The 20,887-nt window shown below is 44.7% G+C and overlaps 1 protein-coding gene across 3 annotated transcripts in view; it reads right to left on the bottom strand.

Moving 5' to 3' along the window:
• ECPAS (Ecm29 proteasome adaptor and scaffold) overlaps nt 1-18,414 on the bottom strand; it is an 86,407-nt gene extending 67,993 nt beyond the window's left edge. The window contains exons 1-2 of one of the 3 annotated variants that reach the window (XM_034773184.1): nt 17,698-17,854; nt 733-863 (exon numbers count right to left, since the gene is read on the bottom strand). In XM_034773184.1, the coding sequence (XP_034629075.1) occupies nt 733-863; nt 17,698-17,734 (168 nt within the window). In that variant the 5' untranslated portion in view covers nt 17,735-17,854. Of the gene's footprint in view, nt 1-732; nt 864-12,544; nt 12,641-17,697; nt 17,855-18,247 lie in introns of those variants that run through there. The other 2 variants (XM_034773186.1, XM_034773185.1) reach the window with 2 other exon arrangements.
• Nucleotides 18,415-20,887: the final 2,473 nt, after the last annotated feature.

The raw sequence follows: 20,887 nt of genomic DNA on the forward strand, positions 1-20,887 counted from the left end.
CAAGATCAAAGGCCCAAACCATATAAAGGAGTGACTTTATACAGACACTTGGGGGAGTCTATTCTGAGCTACCAGCTGTTAGGAACTTGTAACCACAGAAGAATCCCTTGGTGGGGTTTGAAGGACTGACTCCTACCGGAGCCCCTGCTGGAGTTGGGCATGATTTCCAATAAGCTTATTAGCATGGGTGCAGCTTCTTTTGTTTTTAATGTTTTCTCTGTATTGCTTTCATCTGTAGAACAAACGTGCTTTCTTAGAAAGGGCTGTGTGATATCACTGAGGGCAATTACACGGTGTATAGCCTCCAAGGAGAAAGCAAAGTGCAGGCACAAGCCATTAAGACCATCCGACTGACTGGGGAACTCACAGTGTAAGGCAGGGAGTTGTGGAGCCTGGAAAAACCCCAGTCAGGAGGGGAGAGACGTGGGTCTCCGCCCACAAGGGGACAGCTGAGGAGCTGGGAGCCTATGAGTGGGTGCCCTTGCTGGACCACCAAGGGGGAAATACAGGTGCAGTTGCCCTGAACTGACACACAACCAGTTAAGTGAATGATAGCAATGACTATTGCAAGTATCCTGGTCTGACAGCAAACAGGAGTGACTCTACACATCACATTAACATTACACAGAATATATTCGCTTATGGAAAGCAGCCAGTAACACCAAATCATCGATACATCATGGATGTCTACATCTCCAGTGACTGGAAATCTTACAATAACTGCACCCTTACCTTTTTACGCACTCCTTCCTGCGTGCTGGACAGTTTGAGCAGGACAGGGGGTAGGAATTTGGATATAATATTCTGTAACTGCTCATCTGTTTCTGCATGGCCAAGACGTAAGAATACACGTTCAAGTTGATCTGTAGTTTAAAAAAAATAAAGTTAATTTGGAGTTAGAAAGCCAAACAGCAGACACATCTTTTCCTACTTATGGGTTTGTAACACAGCAGCTGGGATGAAAGTATGGCAAGGATTGAGCATCTTCAATCAAAGCTCTCAACAAAGCATGATCTTCTATTCTTAAAATTGCATGCAAACTTTCCGTTGCTGAAAGATGCCGGATTGATGGCCCTCAATCCTCGATTATTCACAGATCGGGTTCAGCATGGACAGCAGCAATGCAAACTTCCACACACTGCCCCACTTATGGGCCTTAGCCCTAATCTAGAATACCGCCAGGTGGCGACAGTACTTCAGCCTCCGTACCTAGTAATCCTTTGGCCTCGCTGCTCTGACCGCCAACCAACGTGTTAATTGTGGTGGTCGTTTTTGAGATACAGACATCTGCCTGCTGGACTCTGGACTAAGACCATAACAAAGGCCACCAGACAGCCACTGAATGGCAATAACTTTTGGTCTATTATTATTTATATTGCTGTAGAGCCTAAGAACCCCTGTCTGGACCAGGACCCCCTGGTGCTATACACTGCACAAACAGACGGTCCCTGCACCAAGAGCTTACAATGTAACGAGGGATGGATTTGATCCAGCAACCTAGAGAGGAAAGGCTCTATGTTCTGTTACAATCCACTGAGCCACCATTAGAAAAACATTTATGAAGCTGAACAAACTATCTGGATTTGCTATTATTTGTTAACCCAATTTTCAAGCGAGACTGTCATCATCAATAGGAATTAAATGTGGGTGCCAGAAAAGTAATGATATTTTGACATAACTTAAAATGCAAAAGACTTTGAAGGTCCTATCACCCACATGAACGTGTTGGAGTGTTCTGACAATCTCATTTCTCTATCTCTCTCACCGCCTCTCAGGACCACCCAACCCAGGAAGGAGTATAAAATAACAGTATGAATGTCAGTAAGGACATAGGAGTCACAAATTATACAAGATCAGGAGGGGAGGAAGAGATAAAAAACATGCATCTGTTCCCTGTATGAACTAGGAAAGGATCATCTTAGGAACACTGACAAGACCAAAATCCTCTATCGGCAACTCAAGCAATTGGCTTGAAGACCAACTGTCTTTAGACTAATAAATGGGAAAGTCACGGTTTTAAGCACTAGGATCTAGATGAGCTGATGGCTAAACTAGAAGAAAAGCAGACTGCCACATGGGTAGCAAGACACCGAAGCAGCACTTTCATAGCTTGGGATGGGGGCAGGATGGTTCTGATACACAAGGGCAGGAGTGTTCCCGTCTCTTCTCTGCATCTTCACTATGCACACCTGATCTACAACGGATTGCTAACAGGGTCAATGCAATTGGGAGATTACAGGCAAAAAGGCAGCCTACAACAAGGGGAAGCTAAAACCCTTACAGATCCAACATGGACCGCTCCACAATGGTTTGCTCTTAACTTAAATGGAGGGGAAATGCCCTTAGCCCTGTCCCTAATCTGTGATGCTTGCAGGACAAAAGTATGTTGTTGGGGGCTCCAGGATGCTCCAATACAAGAGACGGAAAATCCCTTGTTAGATGATCCATACCACGCATTAAAGGATGTGACAGAGTGTACTACCTGGAGACCCAGGTAGAGTCAAGAGTCAGTCCTCTATCAGCTCTACAGAGTTATGGTCCACATGCAGTTGGTCTTAACAATCTATCAAGCCCTACTGCTACATATCAGAGGAAGCAGCAGCAAAGAGGGGCCAGTCTAATGCAGTCAAGTAAGGAGAAAGCAGTGCTCTTCTGCTTGAAGCACCCGAAAGGAGAGAATGTTTGTTTGAACTTTAGTTATACCCTACAAAAGAAAGAGAGGAGGATTTGATGGACTCAGGGATGGGCTGCTCAGACTTGGGGGAGGGAGAGGCCCTCCTGTCACAAAGGTTTAACCCTGTATTCCTTGGGAACCCAAAGCTCCCCCGGAAGTCAATGAGTTTTGGATGGATACACAAGGGATGGAGGGAATCAGTCCCTCAATGGGCAACACAGAGGTTTAAATACCAATACTGTACCCACAGATTTGAAGTGACTTTTGAACACTCACACTGCAGATAGGAAGGCCTTTGGAAATGCTGCTCTATTGTCTCTAACTTTCCCCATCCCTTTGTTAAAGCCCTTACAGGGCTCGTCTACGCTTACAGCGCTGCAGCAGTGCCACTGTGCCACTTTAGCACTTAGCGAAGATGCCGATGGGAGACGCTCTCCTGTCGGCAGAGGTACTCCACCACCCCTGAGCGACGTAGTTATACCAACATAAGATGGTCGTATAGACCTCTTAGGGCTGGTCCAAACTAACACCCCATTTCGAACTAAGATACGCAACTTCAGCTACGTGAATAACGTAGCTGAAGTCGAAGTATCTTAGTTCAAACTTACCACGGGTCCACACGCGGCAGGCAGGCTCCCCCGTCAACTCCGTGTAGTCCTCTCGCGGAGCAGGAGTACCGGCGTCGACGGCGAGCACTTCAGAGATTGATCTGGGATCGATTTATCACATCTAGACAAGACGCGATAAATCGATCCCAGAAGATCGATTGCTTACCGCCGGACCCGGAGGTAAGTATAGATGTACCCATAGCCACAGTATCATCTCCCTGCAGGCAGCAGACCAAGCACACGCACGTCCCTCCCAACATTTTGTTTCCCGTTGAACTAAACAGGGTAAGCAGTTGAAAAGACAAATGACTATAAGATTTTAACGCCAGCTGAATTACAAGTCAAAATTCAGCAGTTCCTCCAGTGCAAATTGTACTTGTCAGTGAATCTCTCGTCTTATGGGGATTTTTCTTGCTTTCTCATGCTATCAGCTGCCTCAGGGAATCAAGATACATTCTTCCCACCTAATTTTAAAAAAAAGCTTCTCTCATGTCCTGCCTTTCTCTGTCATATTTCATTTCCCTAAAGTATCTGCCTTCTGAGAATTCTCTGATGCTTCATGAATTGAGCAGCCTGAGGTAATAAGAGCCTGATCCTGAGAGTCAGTGGGCACACGCAACTCTGACTGTGTTCTGTAACCTTAACAAAGCCATCAACAATACCTGCAGCGTCTGTGCTCACCACTGGCTGCAGTGCACCCAAACTCCACATCTGGGAGGCCTTCCCAATGTCGTGTTCCTTGCGGTAGAGAATAAATAGGACTTGATTGCAGTGAATGCAAAGAAGATACGTTTATTTATTATAACCTTCAGCTAAAGATATATAATTTTCAAAAGCAGAGATATAGAGTAGAAGCCACAGGAAATATAGGAATTCTGTGAAGCAGCAGTCAAACAAAACGTATATTAAAAGGGAAGGGTCAACTAACAAAAAGTATACTGCTTTTCCAATTTTTTCCTCTGCTATTGTTATAAGTAGCACCCAAGACTACTAGATAAGATGAAAGAGAGTGGAGAAAGAACAGTTTCCTCTCTGCCCAATGTATTTACTTAGTGTGTTTGACATGTACATTATTTTCCACAGATTTCCTCTGTATGGTCAGTTAAGTTCCAGTCTCACAAATGCGGACTCGTGTGCTTAACTTTAAACCTGGAGTAATCCCATTGATTGCAATGGAACTACTCATACGCTTGAAGTTAAGCACATGGGTGTTTGCAGAATCATGGACTAAATCAGTTTCCTCTGTTGTTGGTGTGGGCTTGTCACATGGCAACAAGGAAGAGGAAAAACGCTTTAATAAAAAACAAGAAAATGTGACTGTAAACCCACAAACCCTGACAGCTGTATCACCTGAAACCACTTTTAATGATCTAAATTGACCATTTCTCAAGTTGTTTGCTGTGTTGGTGTAGCTGTGTTGGTCCCAGGCTATTAGAGAGACTCGGTGGTGAGGTAATACCTTTTGTTGGACCAACTGCTGTTGTTGAATGAGATGCGCTTTCGAGCTATACAGAGCTCTAAAGCAGCAGTTCTGTGTAATTTGAAAGCTTCTCTCTCACCAACAGCAGTTGGTCCAATAAAAGATATTACGTACCCATCTTGTCTCTGTCATTTCTCAAGCTGACAGTGTACTTTAGAGGAGAGCATCCCCAAAGAACCAAATGAAAGAACACATTTGGCTCCATCTGGTCCAACGGAGATGGCATCAAACTGAGACTCAGGAGACCTTAGATCTGTTCCCAGCTATGACTGACCCGATTGTGTTAGGTCTGGCAAGTCATCTCACCTCTCGGCACCTTTGTCTCCCTTCATATCCTTTATCTGTCACCTATTTAGTCTGTAATCTCTTTGGAGTACAATTTTTCTCTCATTATGTATTTGTCCAGCACCCAGCCCAATGGAGTCCTGATCTCAGTAGGGGCCTCTCGGTGCTACTAGAATACAAATGATTAACAACTCTCTGACTTGCTTTCCTGGCTACCAAATTCCAAAGAAAGGTAATCAGTACGGCTATCAATTAATCGCAGTTAACTCACGCAGTTAACTCAAAAAAATTAATCACAATTGAAAAAATTAATCGCAGTTTCAATCGCACTGTTAAACAATAGAATACCAATTGAAATTTATTAAATATTTTGGATGTTTTTCTACATTTTCATATATATTGTATTCTGTGTTGTAACTGAAATCAAAGTGTATATTATTTTTTATTATAAATATTTGCACTGTAAAAATGATGAGCAAAAGATGCTGGTGGCATCTGATAATGAAAATGAATATGCATCAGTCCGCATTGCTTTGGACTGTTATAAAGCAGAACCTGTCATCAACATGTCCCATGGAATGGTGGCTGAAGCATGAAGGGACATATGAATCTTTAGCGTATCTGGCACGTAAATATCTTGCTACGCTGGCTACAACAGTGCCATGAGAATGCCTGTTCTCACTTTCAGGTGATATTGTAAACAAGAAGCAGGCAGCATTATCTCCTGCAAATGTAAACAAACTTGTTTGTCTGAGCAATTGGCTGAACAAGAAGTAGGACTGAGTAGACTTGCAGGTTCTAAAATTTTACATTATTTTATTTTTGAATGCAGGTTTTTTTGTACATAATTCTACATTTGTCAGTTCAACTTTCATGATAAAGAGATTGCACTACAGTACTTGTATTAGGTGAACTGAAAAATACTATTTCTTTTGTTTTTTTATAGTGCAAATACTTGTAATCAAAAATAAATATAAAGTGAGCACTGTACACTTTGTATTCTGTGTTACAAAAGGAGCACTTAAAGATGATAAAGTCATGAATTCTTTGCTTCAGTCTTCACGGCTGAGGATGTTAGGGTGATTCCCAAACCTGAACCGTCCTTTGTAGACGACAAATCTGAGGAATTGTCACAGAATGAAGGGTCATTAGAGGAGATTTTGGAATTAATTGATAAACTTAAAAGTAACAAGTCACCAGGACCAGATTGCGTTCACCCAAGAGTTCTGAAAGAACTCAAATGTGAAATTGTGGAATTATTAACTATGGTTTGTAATCTGTCCTTTAAATCAGCTTCTGTACCCAATGACTGGAAGATAGCTAATGTAACGCCAATATTTAAAAAGGGCTCTAGAGGTGATCCTGGCAATTACAGACCGGTAAGTGTAACGTCAGTACCAGGCAAATTAGTTGAAACAATAGTAAAGAATAAAATTGTCAGAAGAACATAAATTGTTGGGCAAAAGTCAACAGGGTTTCACGTCTTACTAATCTATTAGAGTTCTTTGAATGGGTCAACAAACATGTGGACAAGGGGGAATCCAGTGAACATAGTGTACCTAGATTTCCAGAAAGCCTTTGACAAGGTCCCTCACCAAAGGCTCTTACGTAAATTAAGTTGTCATGGGATAAGGGAAGATCCTTTCATGGACTGAGAACTGGTTAAAAGACAGGGAACAAAAGGCAGGAATAAATGGTAAATTTTCAGAATGGAGAGGGGTAACTAGTGGTGTTCCCCAAGGGTCAGTCCTAGGACCAATCCTATTCAACTTATTCATAAATGATCTGGAGAAAGGGATAAACAGTGAGGTGGCAAAGTTTGCAGACGATACTAAACTGCTCAAGATAGTTAAGACCAAAGCAGACTGTGAAGAACTTCAAAAAGATCTCACCAAACTAAGTGATTGGGCAACAAAATGGCAAATGAAATTTAATGTGGATAAATGTAAAGTAATGCACATTGGAAAAAATAACCCCAACTATACATACAATATAACGGGGGCTAATTTTGCTACAATTAGTCAGGAAAGATCTTGGCGTCATCATGGATAGTTCTCTGAAGACATCCACGCAGTGTGCAGCGGCAGTCAAAAAAAGCAAACAGGATGTTAGGAATAATTAAAAAGGGGATAGAGAATAAGATGGAGAATATCTTATTGCCCTTATATAAATCCATGGTACGCCCACATAGAATCATAGACTTTAAGGTCAGAAGGGACCATTATGATCATCTAGTCTGACCTCCTGCACAACGCAGGCCACAGAATCTCACCCCCCACTCCTGTATCAAACCTATGTCTGAGCCATTGAGGTCCTCAAATCATGGTTTAAAGACTTCAGAGTGCAGAGAATCTTCCAGCAAGTGACCCGTGCCCCACGCTGCAGATAGGCGAAAAACGCCCAGGGCCTCTGCCAATCTGGCCTGGAGGAAAATTCCTTCCCGACCTCAAATATGGCGATCAGCTAAACCCTGAGTATGTGGCAAGACTCACCAGCCAGACACCCAGGAAAGAATTCTCTGTAGTATCTCAGATCCCACCGCATCTAGTGTCCCATCACAGGCCATTGGGCATATTTACCGATAATAGTCAATCTCATTATACCATCCCCTCCATAAACTTATCAAGCTTAGTCTTGAAGCCAGATATGTCTTTTGACCCCACTACTCCCCTTGGAAGGCTGTTCCAGAACTTCAGTCCTCTGATGGTTAGAAACCTTTGTCTAATTTCAAGTCTAAACTTCCTGATGGCCAGTTTATATTCATTTGTTCTTGTGTCCAAATTGGTACTGAACTTAAATAATTCCTCTCCCTCCCTGGTATTTATTCCTCTGATATATTTATAGAGAGCAATCATATCTCCCCTAAGCCTTCTTTTAATTAGGCTAAACAAGCTAAGCTCTTTGAGTCTCCTTTCATAAGACAGGTTTTCCATTCCTCGGATCATCCTAGTAGCCCTTCTCTGTACCTGTTCCAGTTAGAATTCATCCTTTTTGAACATGGGACACCAGACCTGCACACAGTATTCCAGATGAGGTCTCACCAGTGCCTTGTATAACGGTACTAACACCTCTTTATCTCTACTGGAAATACCTCATCTGATGGATCCCAAGACCGCATTAACTTTTTTCACGGCCATATCACATTGGCAGCTCATAGTTATCCTGTGATCAACCAATACTCCAAGGTCCTTCTCCTCCTGTTACTTCCAACTGATGCGTCCCCAGCTAATAACAATAATTCTTGTTATTAATCCCTAAATGCATGACCTTGCACTTTTCACTATTAAATTTCATCCTATTACTATTACTCCAGTTTACAAGGTCATCCAGATCTTCCTGTATGATATCCAAGTCCTTCTCTGTATTGGCAATACCTCCCCACTTTGTGTCATCCGCAGACTTTATTAGCACATTCCCATTTTTTGTGCCAAGGTCAGTAATAAAAAGATTAAATAAGATTGGTCCCAAAACTGATCCCTGAGAAACTCCTCTAGTAACCTCCCTCCAGCCTTGAATGCTGCGTACAAATGTGATCTCATCTCAAAAAAGATATACTGGCATTAGAAAAGGTTCAGAGAAGGGCAACTAAAATGATTAGGGGTTTGGAACAGGTCCCATATGAGGCGAGATTAAAGAGGCTAAGACTTTTCAGCTTGGAAAAGAGGAGACTAAGGGGGGATATGATAGAGGTATATAAAATCATGAGTGATGTGGAGAAAGTGAACAAGGAAAAGTTATTTACTTGTTCCCATAATACAAGAATTAGGGGCCACCAAATGAAGTTAATGGGCAGCAGGTTTAAAACAAATAAAAGGAAGTTCTTCACACAGCACACAGTCAACCTTAGGAACTCCTTGCCTGAGGAGGTTGCGAATGCTAGGACTATAACAGGGTTTAAAAGAGAACTAGATACATTCATGGAGGTTAAGTCCATTAATGGCTATTAGCCAGGATGGGTAAGGAATGGCGTCTCTAGCCTCTGTTTGTCAGAGGGTGGAGATTGATGGCAGGAGAGAGATCACTTGATCATTACCTGTTAGGTTCACTCCCTCTGGGGCACCTGGCATTGACCACTGTCAGCAGACAGGATACCGGGCTGGATGGACCTTTGGTCTGACCCAGTATGGCCGTTCTTATGTGTTGTAATTGAAATCAGTATATTTGAAAATGTAGAAAACATCCAAAAATATTTAAATAAATGATAGTCTGTTATTGTTTAACAGTGCGATTAATCACGCGATTAATCACAATTTTTTTAATCGTGTGATTAATTGTTTTAATCGCTTGACAGCCCTAGTAATCAGATCCATTTTGGATTAGCCCTGGCAGTTCCATACTGCTGTGATCTGCTCCACAAAGTGTCTTCTCACAACTGGACCGTAACTGTAGCAAATTAAAAATAAAAAGCCCACTAGCCAAAAATAAATAAATAAATAAAAAATAAAAGCTTTGATGTGCAATCTGCTAACCAAGACTGAAGCTTTTAATTCAATCTATTGATATATATGCTTTCTGTAATCTGTTATTTTGATGGGTTGGTTAAGTCAGTGTTTTATTAGTATTCATTTGTAAAGCATTTTGCAATCCTTAGATGAAGATTACGATGGTATGAGCGTTAATTAAGCATCATTTCATCCGTCACTGAAATGCAAGTTACATCTGGAGAACTCTTGAGATTCTACACCAGACTACACCTCTACCTCCATATAACGCTGTCCTTGGGAGCCAAAAAATCTTACCGCGTTATAGGTGAAACTTATATCGAGCTTGCTTTGATCCGCCGGAGTACGCAGCCCCGCTCCCCACCCCAGAGCACTGCTTTACCGCGTTATATCAGAATTTGTGTTATATCGGGGTAGAGGTGTATTTCCTAGGTCTCAAATCCAGGCTCACATTCCAGATTTAAGACCATAAAATATGCTGCTCCCTTAGCCCCATGTTCCCAACTATAACACACATTATATTAGCTGGTTAACATAACGGACTGACTTCTATATGTCTAACATCTGTAATTCTTGGTAAACATAGTGACACTGGAAAGAGAATGTTGATCGAGATCTGGGATTAAATTTAACTCGACCAAGTGACTAAAATGAACTGTCCTTTTCAAGAGGGTAATACGATCAATTTTTTTTTTTTTTTAAGGGGGTTAGGAAACGAGAGGGATTCATAGGAGATGCAGCTAAAATAGCTTAACGGAGCCAGATCGTATATTAAGTCTGTCTGAGAAATAACTTTTCTCTTCTATAGCTTTTAACCATCCTCTCAAATATAAATCTGCCCAAATTATTAACCAAGGTACTCTGGGTCGCTAAGTTCACCCCATGGCCATGACCCACACTGTGGCCATGACCCCTGTTTGGAGTGAAGTGGCAAGAGGTCTCCTGCACAAGAGCGATCTGTTTGGCTGGCAGGGGACTCCACCCCCACTCCTCTTTGAGAAGATTGGGCCTTCCCTCGCCATGGACCATCTCTTCCCTGTTTTCTGGTGGGCTGGAGTCCATCCTAGAGAAGGGATGTCTCAGCCCCACCCCTCCTGAGCAAAGGAGTGTGTGCGTGAGGCTCTGCCACCATCACACAATGGTGTCATGGCAATGAGGGGACACAATCCTCTGCTGGGGTGGTATCAGCCAGGCCTCCCCCAGCAGTTGGTTTCAGAATTAACAGCCCACTATGATTAATGGCACAGTTCACCAATCAGAGCTATTGTTTAGGATGCTGGGCAGATATCACGGCATTAGTTACCCTTGGGACACCTTTTTCAAGCTTTTCTTCCCAACCATGAGGACTAGAAACAGCTTTTTTTTTTTTTTCAGATAAAATCTAGTCACCATGTAACCCAGAAGTTGGGCCCAATGTGTGTGACCTTTTCCAATTGTGCTCCAGTTATGATAGCCACTGGCTATTTATCAAGAATAAATTAAAAACACAAGCATAAACAGTAGCATGACAAGATTAAAACAGGCTTGATTATTTGAAAGCAGTAAAAACCAGAATCATTACATGAACTGCTAATTTTCAAACAAATCAGTCTGAAAATGTTTTACCAGTTACTGTAAGAAACGGTGCCTACAATTCTCTCTCTTATTGCAGTTTGTATACTGTGTGCAATTGACATAGCTTTTTATAGTCAGTTCTACTCTGTCCCGTTTCGATTCTGCAAACACTCACGCATAACTCAATGGCGCTACTGATGTGTGTAGGTGTTTGCAAGATTGCGACTTTGTTTTTTCCTACTATTGTAGGGTCTTTCACTGAGTAACAGGGGGAGAGTTTTAAGAAAATGTGTTTGTAAAACCACAAAGACTGGGTGGGGTACTCGGGAACAGGTACAATATCTGAAACTACTTTAGAACTAATTTTACAAAACTGATCAGATTTCAGGTGTCCTTTCATATTCATTCATTTTGCACTAAGAATCAGGAAAGTAGAAAAGCCAAAGAAATCTTTAGACCATTGCTTACAGCACCAGGGTCAATTTGTGTATATAGATGGATGATATTTTTAGAAGCAGAAATATTTTTTCTCACAAGTAGGTAACAGCTTTTCCATGGTAACTTAAGGATTTCTAATGTCATTTCTAACCCCTTCTGGTTCTTTTCCAACTATATGATAAAAGTACGTGAAAGAATATTGGCTTCAGAATTGATGGAAATACTACATCTTGCTAGGAGAAAGAACAATACATTTCAGATTGCAGATACTATATACTGTATAAAACCACAAGGATTGTCTTTCTTTTTAAACCATCAAGGGAATATAAATATTTTTTGTAAAGGAAAGCCAGATTAATGGCAAGGCCCCGAACCGCAAACTGTAAGTGACTAGGGACGTTATGGGAGCTCCTTCACTGGAGGTTTTCAAAAGGAGGCTGGACAGCCATCTGTCTAGGGCCTGGTCTACACTAACCCCCCAATTCGAACTAAGGTTCGCAACTTCAGCTACGTGAATAACGTAGCTGAAGTCAACGTACCTTAGTTCGAACTTACCGCGGTCCAGATGCGGCAGGCAGGCTCCCCCGTTGACTCCGCGTACTCCTCGCGGCGAGCAGGATTACCGGAGTCGACGGGGAGCACTTCTGGGTTCAATTTATCGCGTCCAGACAAGACGCGACAAATCGAACCCAGAAGTTCGATTGCCAGCCGCCGAACCAGCGCGTAAGTATAGACAAGCCCTTGGATAGTTTAGACGCAACAAATCTTGCATCTTGGCAGGGAGTTAGACTAGATGACCCTTGGCAGTCCCTTCTAACCCTATGATTCTATGACCCCCCGTCTCCCATTTTACTGCAGTGATCTCTGATCAGACATTACATCATGTTGTTTAGGAGCCTCTAAATCTCTGTAGCCTTAGAGCTGGATCCTTCAAGCCACTGAAGTTAATGGCAAAAATCCAACAGGAGATTGATTGGGCCTTTGCTCTGGTTCTGTTATATGGTCGTTTGCCATAAGAAATAGTGGAAAGGGAAGGATGGGGAAGAAGTTTAATATACTGTACCTTTTAAAAGACAGTTTTGCCACCCGTCTCTTATCATTTCTTCAATTAAAACAACAAAATAAATCCTTCTGGATGTTCGGCCTCATCAGTGTAGTTCACTGTTTATCCATCTGTTCAAAGAAGTCAGCTCTCAGTTCAAATGCTATTTTTTGTGTGTCCAGTTTCTCCTCCCTTCCTATTATACTAAAGAATTAGCTGCCAGTGGCATTTATAGCCATTGTAAACAGCAAGTCAGATGTTCTTTACAGAACGTTGTGATGTATATTCGGGTAAGAAGAGAATATCAAGTATGAAGTGCATACTTCTATTTATGAAAGCGGATTTGAGGGACTACTAAGACTGGGACATGTCAAACCAGATGTACTTCACAATTGATCTAGTTAGCACAACAGTATCCTAGCAACCCAGCCATACAGTCTGAGCCTGGAAAACAACAGGACTCCAGGAGTTGTGACAGTAACTTTCTGTGAGAGGATGCAGGCAGCTACCTCCTTCACCTTCCCCAGCCTAAACTCCATTTTAAAGCAAGAGCCCTGTGATCACAATATTAAAGCCATTCCGGAGGATGTACACTTCCTTAAAAACAGCTGATTGTTACTGCACTAAGACCATTTTATAAAAGTTATTTTGTGCACATATCCTGGAATTTTCCTCCAAAAGGCCCTATGTCAAATAAGTGCTTACTTTTCTACCTGGATACAGTCAGTCAACTTCATTCCCGGGATGATTGGGGGGAAAGAAGAGGAGGCTGAAGCAAACATTAAAAGAACAGAATGCAAAATGAGGCTTTCATTTCTCCAGAAGCTAAATAACTGATTCTGCACCACTCTGGACTGGAGGAGCAAGATACCCAGTTTGGGAGTCCAACTCTGATCTACTTGTATTATGCTTCCATTAAAACACCAGGAAAATTCTTGCTGGAATTGTATTAGGCCTTGGGGAATGTACATCTAGAATGGTTATAGCAGCATACTGGGAGTCAGGGTTTGGAGGTACTGTTCATGGCTCTATCGCAATATCAAATGACTTTAAGGGAGCACCACAAGGGACCTGTCCTAGTCACTACTCAAGTTTATAAAACATTATCTTTTACTGTGGGAATGTATTTTTCTATTTTCACCATATTCCTCCATAGCAGAGAAAAGTTTAGATACAGATTTGAAATGCCAGAATTTGGATTTCCATGTGCAGCGTGTCATGTTTAGACTCCTTTTAGATTACTACCCATTCTCTTTGAAAATGGCTTTTCTTTCTTTCCGAACACGCACAGCTCTAGGCCCAATTTACTGATTTTATATTAGGATTCAAGCTATCACTGTTTAAATTATTCATCCACCAAATCATAAGCATCCTCACAAAAAGTTTAAGCAAGCACTCTTGTCTCAACACAAAAAAAGGAGTAACAGCTCATCTATTTGATTGCTGCTACAGATCAAAGTTTCTTATCTCTACACGCCTACAAAACAGGGACAAATTGGTTTTCTGATCTAAAAGAAAATTTGGGTTACTCCTTCAGGAGGCTCATTATCCTACAGATCGGGTTCCTTTCACAATACAATTTGATGCATTTAATTTTAGTCTCTCACACACTTCTACCTGAGAAGTCTGCCCAATTTTCCCCCTCGGTGCTACCTGAATTTCTTATGCTTCCTGTTAAAGTCCACCTTTGACTGCACAACGTTTGCATTTATTCATAGAGGCGGCATTGGAAAAATCACCATCCTCCCTCTCCACAAAAAACCCCACCACCCTCAAGTCAGAAGGGTGGTACTATACACTCTCTAGTGGTACAGCTGACAGATAAGCCATAGTTTACATAGTTTGAGACATCTGATGAGTGTGACATCAAACTGCTAAACTGGATTGTACCCTATAAGACATTCTTCTTTCCCCTCTTCCAGGCCTAGATTAAATTTAAATGTGACTGTAAATCCAGTGACAATAACCACAGGACACCTTGCCAAAAACAGGCAACAGTTATATTCAGTTTGTAGGTGGAGGAAACTAGCACTCCATAGATTGAATAAAGCTGTGTCTGCGAGCAGGAACTCTTCCACTAAAGGCATGTCTACGCTAGACTTAAATCGACCTATGTTAGGTCAACTTACAGTCACTGCAGTAATTACTGTGGTGGCTGATGTCCATACTACCCTTCTTCTGTCGGTGGTGCACGTCCTTCCACCAACTGAAGAGGGGCAGTGTAGGGGACAAGGCTCTCAGCTCCGCTCTGCTCCCGGCCAGCTGCCCGGGCTTTTCACCTCCCCATTCCCTGCTGGGGCCAGACACCTGAGGGTCTCACCTCCCTGAGCAGGGAGCCAGGCAGGGGCAGCCCAGCTGGGAGCGGGGAGCCAGGCGGATGCAGCCTGGCTGGGATTGGGGAGCCAGTGTCAGCCAGGGTCTAACTGCCCTGCTTTCTTGTCAATTTCAGGACTCCAGCAGGGAGCCTTGAAATTGACAAGACAGCCAACAACAGATGTAAGTAACTCAGTGTCTGAGACAGCATCACCCTAACCACATTAACATACGTCCTAAGCCTCTCCTGGAGGTGGAGTTATGTGTAGTAGGGCACTTACATCAGCGGGACAAGGCCGTACTGTGTACATTACACTGATCTAAGTAGGTCTACATGAGCTGCCTTATGTCAACCTAACTATGTAGTGTAGACCAGGCCTGAGTAGTTTTACAAGGTCTGCAAGTGAAGGGAACACTGGCAATATATAGTTGACTGTATAGGAAGAATTTCATGGCTGATGGTGACCATGGAGTCTGTGATCAATTTTTCTAGACTACAGTGGTCATGACTATGATTCATCCCAACTGTCACTGGAATAAGTATGTTGCAATTTGTGTCAGACCTGAGAATCAGTGAATTCTGTAGGTTTTTCTTATTCCTACATGAAATTATGGTTCTTTGGTGGCATCAGAGACACCACCAGTATTTTGATGTTCCGTAGTCTATTCACCTCATCCAATCGCTCAGTGGTTCTCAAACTATGGATCGGGACCCCAAAGTGGGTCATGACCCCATTTTAATGGGGTCGCCAGGGCTGGTTTAGAGTTGCTGGGGTCTGGGGCCGAAGTCAAAGCCCGAGGACTTCAGCTCTGGACAGCAAGGCTCGGGCTGGGCTTAGACTTTGGTCCCCTCGCCTGAGGCGGTGGGGCTTGGGCTTGGGCTTTGGCTACCCCACCTAGGGCAGCAGGGCTCGGGCGGGCTCAGGCTTCGGTCACCCCCCCTCCTGGGGTTGTGTAGTAATTTTTATTGTCAGAAGGGCATCCCAGTCGAATGAAGTTTGAGAACTGCTGCAATAGTTTGTAGAAACTAAGCAAGCTAAAGGGGTTTTCTCTAAAGAGAGGACAGAAGAATCAAGTTATACATCAAGCAGCAATGCATGGTTTAAATCTGACAGCCTGGAGCTTGAAAGTCTGCATTAAAACCTTTCTTCCTTCTGCTGAGTTTCTGGTAGTGAAATCAATTCCACAGTCAAGCCAAGTTTAAAACACCACTTTCCTCAGCCCACTGATTTCTCCCATGGATCAGGATCAGCTGGGTTAAACATCACGCTGTTATTAATTCATGAAGGTTGTCTGAAAACTAGTTTTGTTATATCTCAGGAGATGCAGCAACAAGACAAGAAAACACTCCCTTAACGTTTTATACTTCTTCAGAGACAGATCTATCATTACTGCACCAGATTCAGCAGTAGATTTGAAGGTTAAAAAACACCCCAAACTGGGTGTCCTTTCCCGCCAAATAAAAAAATATCTAAATTTGAATTATGTGACTCAGATTCTGACTACCATCCTGATCAGCACTGAGAACTGCATGGGCACAGGACCTGCCATGGAGTTTTAATGCTGGATCAGGGGCATCATTTGCAGAATAGAAGAAAACTGAAATGGCTAAAATGTATTTTCCAATATATTTTATTCTTATACTAGATTCCTACTTTAAATTCAAACAAAACATATCAAGCTCTGGAAGGGGAGAGTTTGTATATATGCACTACTTATTACAAGAAAAAAATATGAAATGAGCAAAGGATTATTCATATCTATCGTGTGCTGTCAGACGCTATTCTGGAGAGGAATATAAACGACCAAAACTTTAGAATACTTTGCACCTCTGTAGCACTTCTGATCCAAGCATCTCTACGCCCTCTGCAAACATTACGCTTCACAAGACTCTAGTCTGATAAGGGAGCACAACTAATTGAAGTTCACAGATGGAGAAACTGAGTCACGGAGCCAGGAAGGGACTTGCCCAAGGTCACACCGCCAGCATGTTGGCGAGATGAGCCAGAGACCCCCTGTAATCACTGAGCAGGGAAGGCATCTGCTCTAACCACTCAGCCAGTCTCAGCTGACGCCCACCAGTAACTTGCTAGGACTGAGAACTACATTTCCCAGCCAGCAGCAGTGTCAGGGCTGCTGATAGTTCCTGCTCCGGGGCCCCAGGCCCAGAAACTCTCCCCTCCCGAAGCAGGGCCCAGGCCCCTGGCAGGGAGAGCGACGCCACTGGGGGGACATTAAACGGGGGCGAGGGGCACCCCCGAGCGGGGCCCCGCCCGGATCAGCCTGCAACACCCTCCCCTCGCCCTGTCCCCGCGGGGCCGAGCGCCCAGGGCCGGCCCTGCTGCCGGGGGCTCCCCGGGGCGTCCCCAGCGGGGGCTGGAAAGCAGAGTCACTGCGGCCTGCCCGGCCTGGGGCCCAGCCCCGGGGGAGACATTCAGCCTCGGCCCCCAGGCGCCGCTGGCTGCGGCTCGTGCCCCCAGGCCCGGCCTGGCAGAGCCCCCCACACACACCCCGACGGGGACCCCGGCCCGGGGGCTGCGGCCGGCCGGGCCGGGCTGAGACGGGCGGGGAAGCCCCGGCCCCGGGCTTTAGTTTCCATTTCACACCGTGACCGCGCACAGCCGAGGCCTAGCCCCGGCTCCCTCCCCGCCCGCTGCCGCCCCTGGCCCGGGGCACCCCGGCCACACGGGGCGATGAAACCAGCACCCCCCCTTCCCAGCTCCCCGCCCCCTCAGAGAGGGGACCGGCCCCGCCCCACGGACCGGCACACACGGGGGGGGTGCCCTGGGGGGGGATCCTGCCACCCCAGAGCCCCCCGCCCCCGAAACCCCCCGCCCCGGAGCCGTGTCGGTGTCACTTACTCAGCTCGTCCTGGGCGGCGGAGGCGGCCGCAGCCATGTTGCCAGCCGCCGCGGGAGGAGGCGGGGGCTCCGGAGCGATCCCGTCACTCGGGGTGGGGTGGGGTCCCTCCCCGCCTCTCCCCTGCGCTCTCCCCGCGCCCCCTTCGCCGGGCCGCGGGGCCGCTGCGGGGCAGGGGCCCTGCCTGGCTTCTCCCCGCCCCAGCGCCAGCCGCCAGGCGAGCGCCGCAGCTCCCTCCGTGCGCGAGCGAGTGCGGCTCCCCCACCCTCCCCCGGTCCAGCCTCCCTCCCTTCACTTGGGTTTTATATTTAGAAAGAGCTGAGCCATCGTCCCAACCCCCCTCTCCCTCCCTGGTCTGTTTCCCCCTCCTCTGCCTGCGCCTGAGAAACAACCCAACCCCGAGGGCTCCGCACCCAGATGGGCTTAAGGTGCTCAGCCCAACCCAGCAGCCCTCGCCTGCTGCCCATGTGCTCGGGGTCTCTGGGCTCCTTCCCCGGTGGCTTTCCTCTTGCTGCCTTTGCACCCAGCCTCCCCAAGGGGAGGGCAACTGACCTGAGTCCATGCTGACCTCCATGGCTGACGAGGCACTTTCTTTTCTTCACTTAGAAAGGGGTCGGGGGCGGGGGGGTGAAGAGAAACAGGTCAATCCGCAGCAAAACGGCTGCGTTTCTCCCCCTATCTGTGGTAGGTGCTTGTAGCAGTCTGGAGGATTTCTAACTGGGAAAGGTGCTGCCTGGGACTTGGAGCCACTGCCGGTCAGGCACAGATTTTAGAGGAAGTGTGAAACACTCCCAGGGGGTGCCACTTCCTCCCATCTGTCCTTCCACTGCTACTAGTCTCCTGTCCATACCCTCAAACTGCTCCAGGAGAGATTTTCCTCCCTTACTTCAGTGTTTCTTTACAATCTAATTTAGGGCTTGTTTACATGGGGAGTTATTTCCTAATAGCTAATCCTGAAAACTCCATGTGTTCTTATTACGTGTTCCTATTCCAGAATAAGAGTGCTTTATTCTGAATTAGCTTAATCCACTGGAATACACTCATTTGGACTAAGGCACTTTTATGCCGGAATAAGAGTGTGTCCACACATGGACTTAATCAGGAATAGTTAAGCAGCTTTAAATTCACATCCTACCATATTCCAGATTACTTTTCATGTGTGGACACTCATATTCCAGAATAAGAATACCTTATTCCAGTAGTGTATTCCAGTGGGTTAAACTATAGGAAAGAAAGTGCTCTCCATAAGGCTTCCACTCCTCTCAGTACTTCTAATTTACAAATGCTCTTTTAAAGAAAGACATTGTCACCACTCCTTATTTAGTGCTTCAGCCCCAAATGGGTATCAGCATCAAGGTGTGTCAGGTATAACCGCACCACAAGAATCCTCCAAGGAATAATTCTGTCTCCAACACTCCTGTGGCCATGTTTAAAAAAACTCTGCAAATAAATATTTGGGAAGGAATTGAAGTTTCATATTGAAAGCTTTTTTTTAGCATGAGGTTATTCTCACTGAGATATTATTTTTAAACCCTGTTAATAGAGGAGGCAAATGTTAATTCTAAGCAAATTTAAACATAAGGTTGAATTGCTATAATAGAAAACCAAAGACCTAGCAAAAATATTAGCCGTCATGCTTCTCCAAACACCCTTCCCGCATCAAAATAGTCACACGACAGGAATAGGGGCCGGAGCTCCGGGACCTTTAAATCCCCACCCGAGCCTGGCTGCTGGAGCTCCGGCCGTGATTTAAAGAGCCCAGGGCTCCCCACAGCAGCTGGAGCCCTGGGCCCTTTAAATCACCGCCGGAGAAGCCGGTCCAGTCCAGCACGGCGTAGCCAGTACGCCGGACCGGACCGGCTTACTTTCACCTCTGATTGCCAGTGTTAGCAGAAGTTGCAGTTTGCTTTACATGAGTCCATTTGGGAGTGGAGAGTGAGTGGCTGGAACACCAAATATTGAACCCATCCCAGGGAGAGTCAGGTGGGTTAGTGAGTGTGTATGCACAATCAGTTGGCCTGCTGCCACCAAAAAGACAGCATGGACACCATACTACTTCAAGTCCTAATCAGAACGGCTACAGGACAGGAGTTCAAACTGTGGTTAGGTAAAACCCATTCACAATGCTAACAGTGATTTCCTCCTGCACAAAGTGACTAAAGGTGATAAAGAATTGAAGGAGAAGATTCCAGCTAGGATTGGAAAAGCCAGATGACAAGTGAGCTATCTGGTTTTTGTAGCGAGGTGCAACAAACCAAACATGTGAAACTTCATCACCCTGCGGTGAGAGTCAGGTCTATCAAAGAATGGGCTGGGAAGAGCTGGTTGTGTTCATCTATCAAGAAAAGGATTTAAGGATATGGGAAGAAGCAAGCAAGAGTGTCTGCTAATGCAGAAAGGAGACAAAGAAATCTGTAGGAAGCATAAGTGAGAAAAACCATGGTGGGACTACAGTTTCAGTGGATAAAAGCATCACAGCTCAAATGAATATGGAGGGTATTTTTATGACATAATTTCCTGCATAGGGTGACTAGATCCCAATTTACTGGAAATGGCCTGATTTTGAGAAAATGCCTCTGCCAATTCTATCGAAATCAAGGGTTAGTCTCTATCGATGTAAATCTGCTGGGTGGCAAACCCCTTTGCTCTAATACACAGTGGATTGTAAAGGGCTACAAATCCCACAAGACCAGGTGTATATTGGATACAAGGACATATGCAGGGATAATTTAAAGAGGCCTTACGTTGCAAAGAGAGCGGTGAATCCGTGGAGTGGAATTACCGAGGAGAAGACATAGACAAAAAGTGTTCATGCATTACCTATTTATCAGAAATTCAAGAAGATAAAAGGATATTAACCAGTTTTATGCTTGGAAGCAGCTGACCACCCTTTCGGGGGCTCAAGAGGACATTTTTCACTGATCAGGCATTTTTTTATTCCAGATCAACACTATTTTGTGGAATTCGGAGCGGGGGGGGAGGGGTAATTTTAAATGATTTTTTCCCCACCAGTATTTTAGCCGTGTTCCAACACCACAAGCTTTATAAAAACTTTTGAGAGTTCAGAGCTTTAAGGAATCAGAAAAGCAGATTGGAAATGAAAGGATGTGCTCTAGCCGGCCTGTTTCATTAGCAAATGAAATACATGAACCACACAACTGAAAGGGACAGGAAAGTTTACCTAGTGACTGG

This window comes from Trachemys scripta, chromosome 6, assembly GCF_013100865.1.
Source record: "Trachemys scripta elegans isolate TJP31775 chromosome 6, CAS_Tse_1.0, whole genome shotgun sequence".
In the NCBI taxonomy this organism is placed as follows: domain Eukaryota; kingdom Metazoa; phylum Chordata; order Testudines; family Emydidae; genus Trachemys; species Trachemys scripta.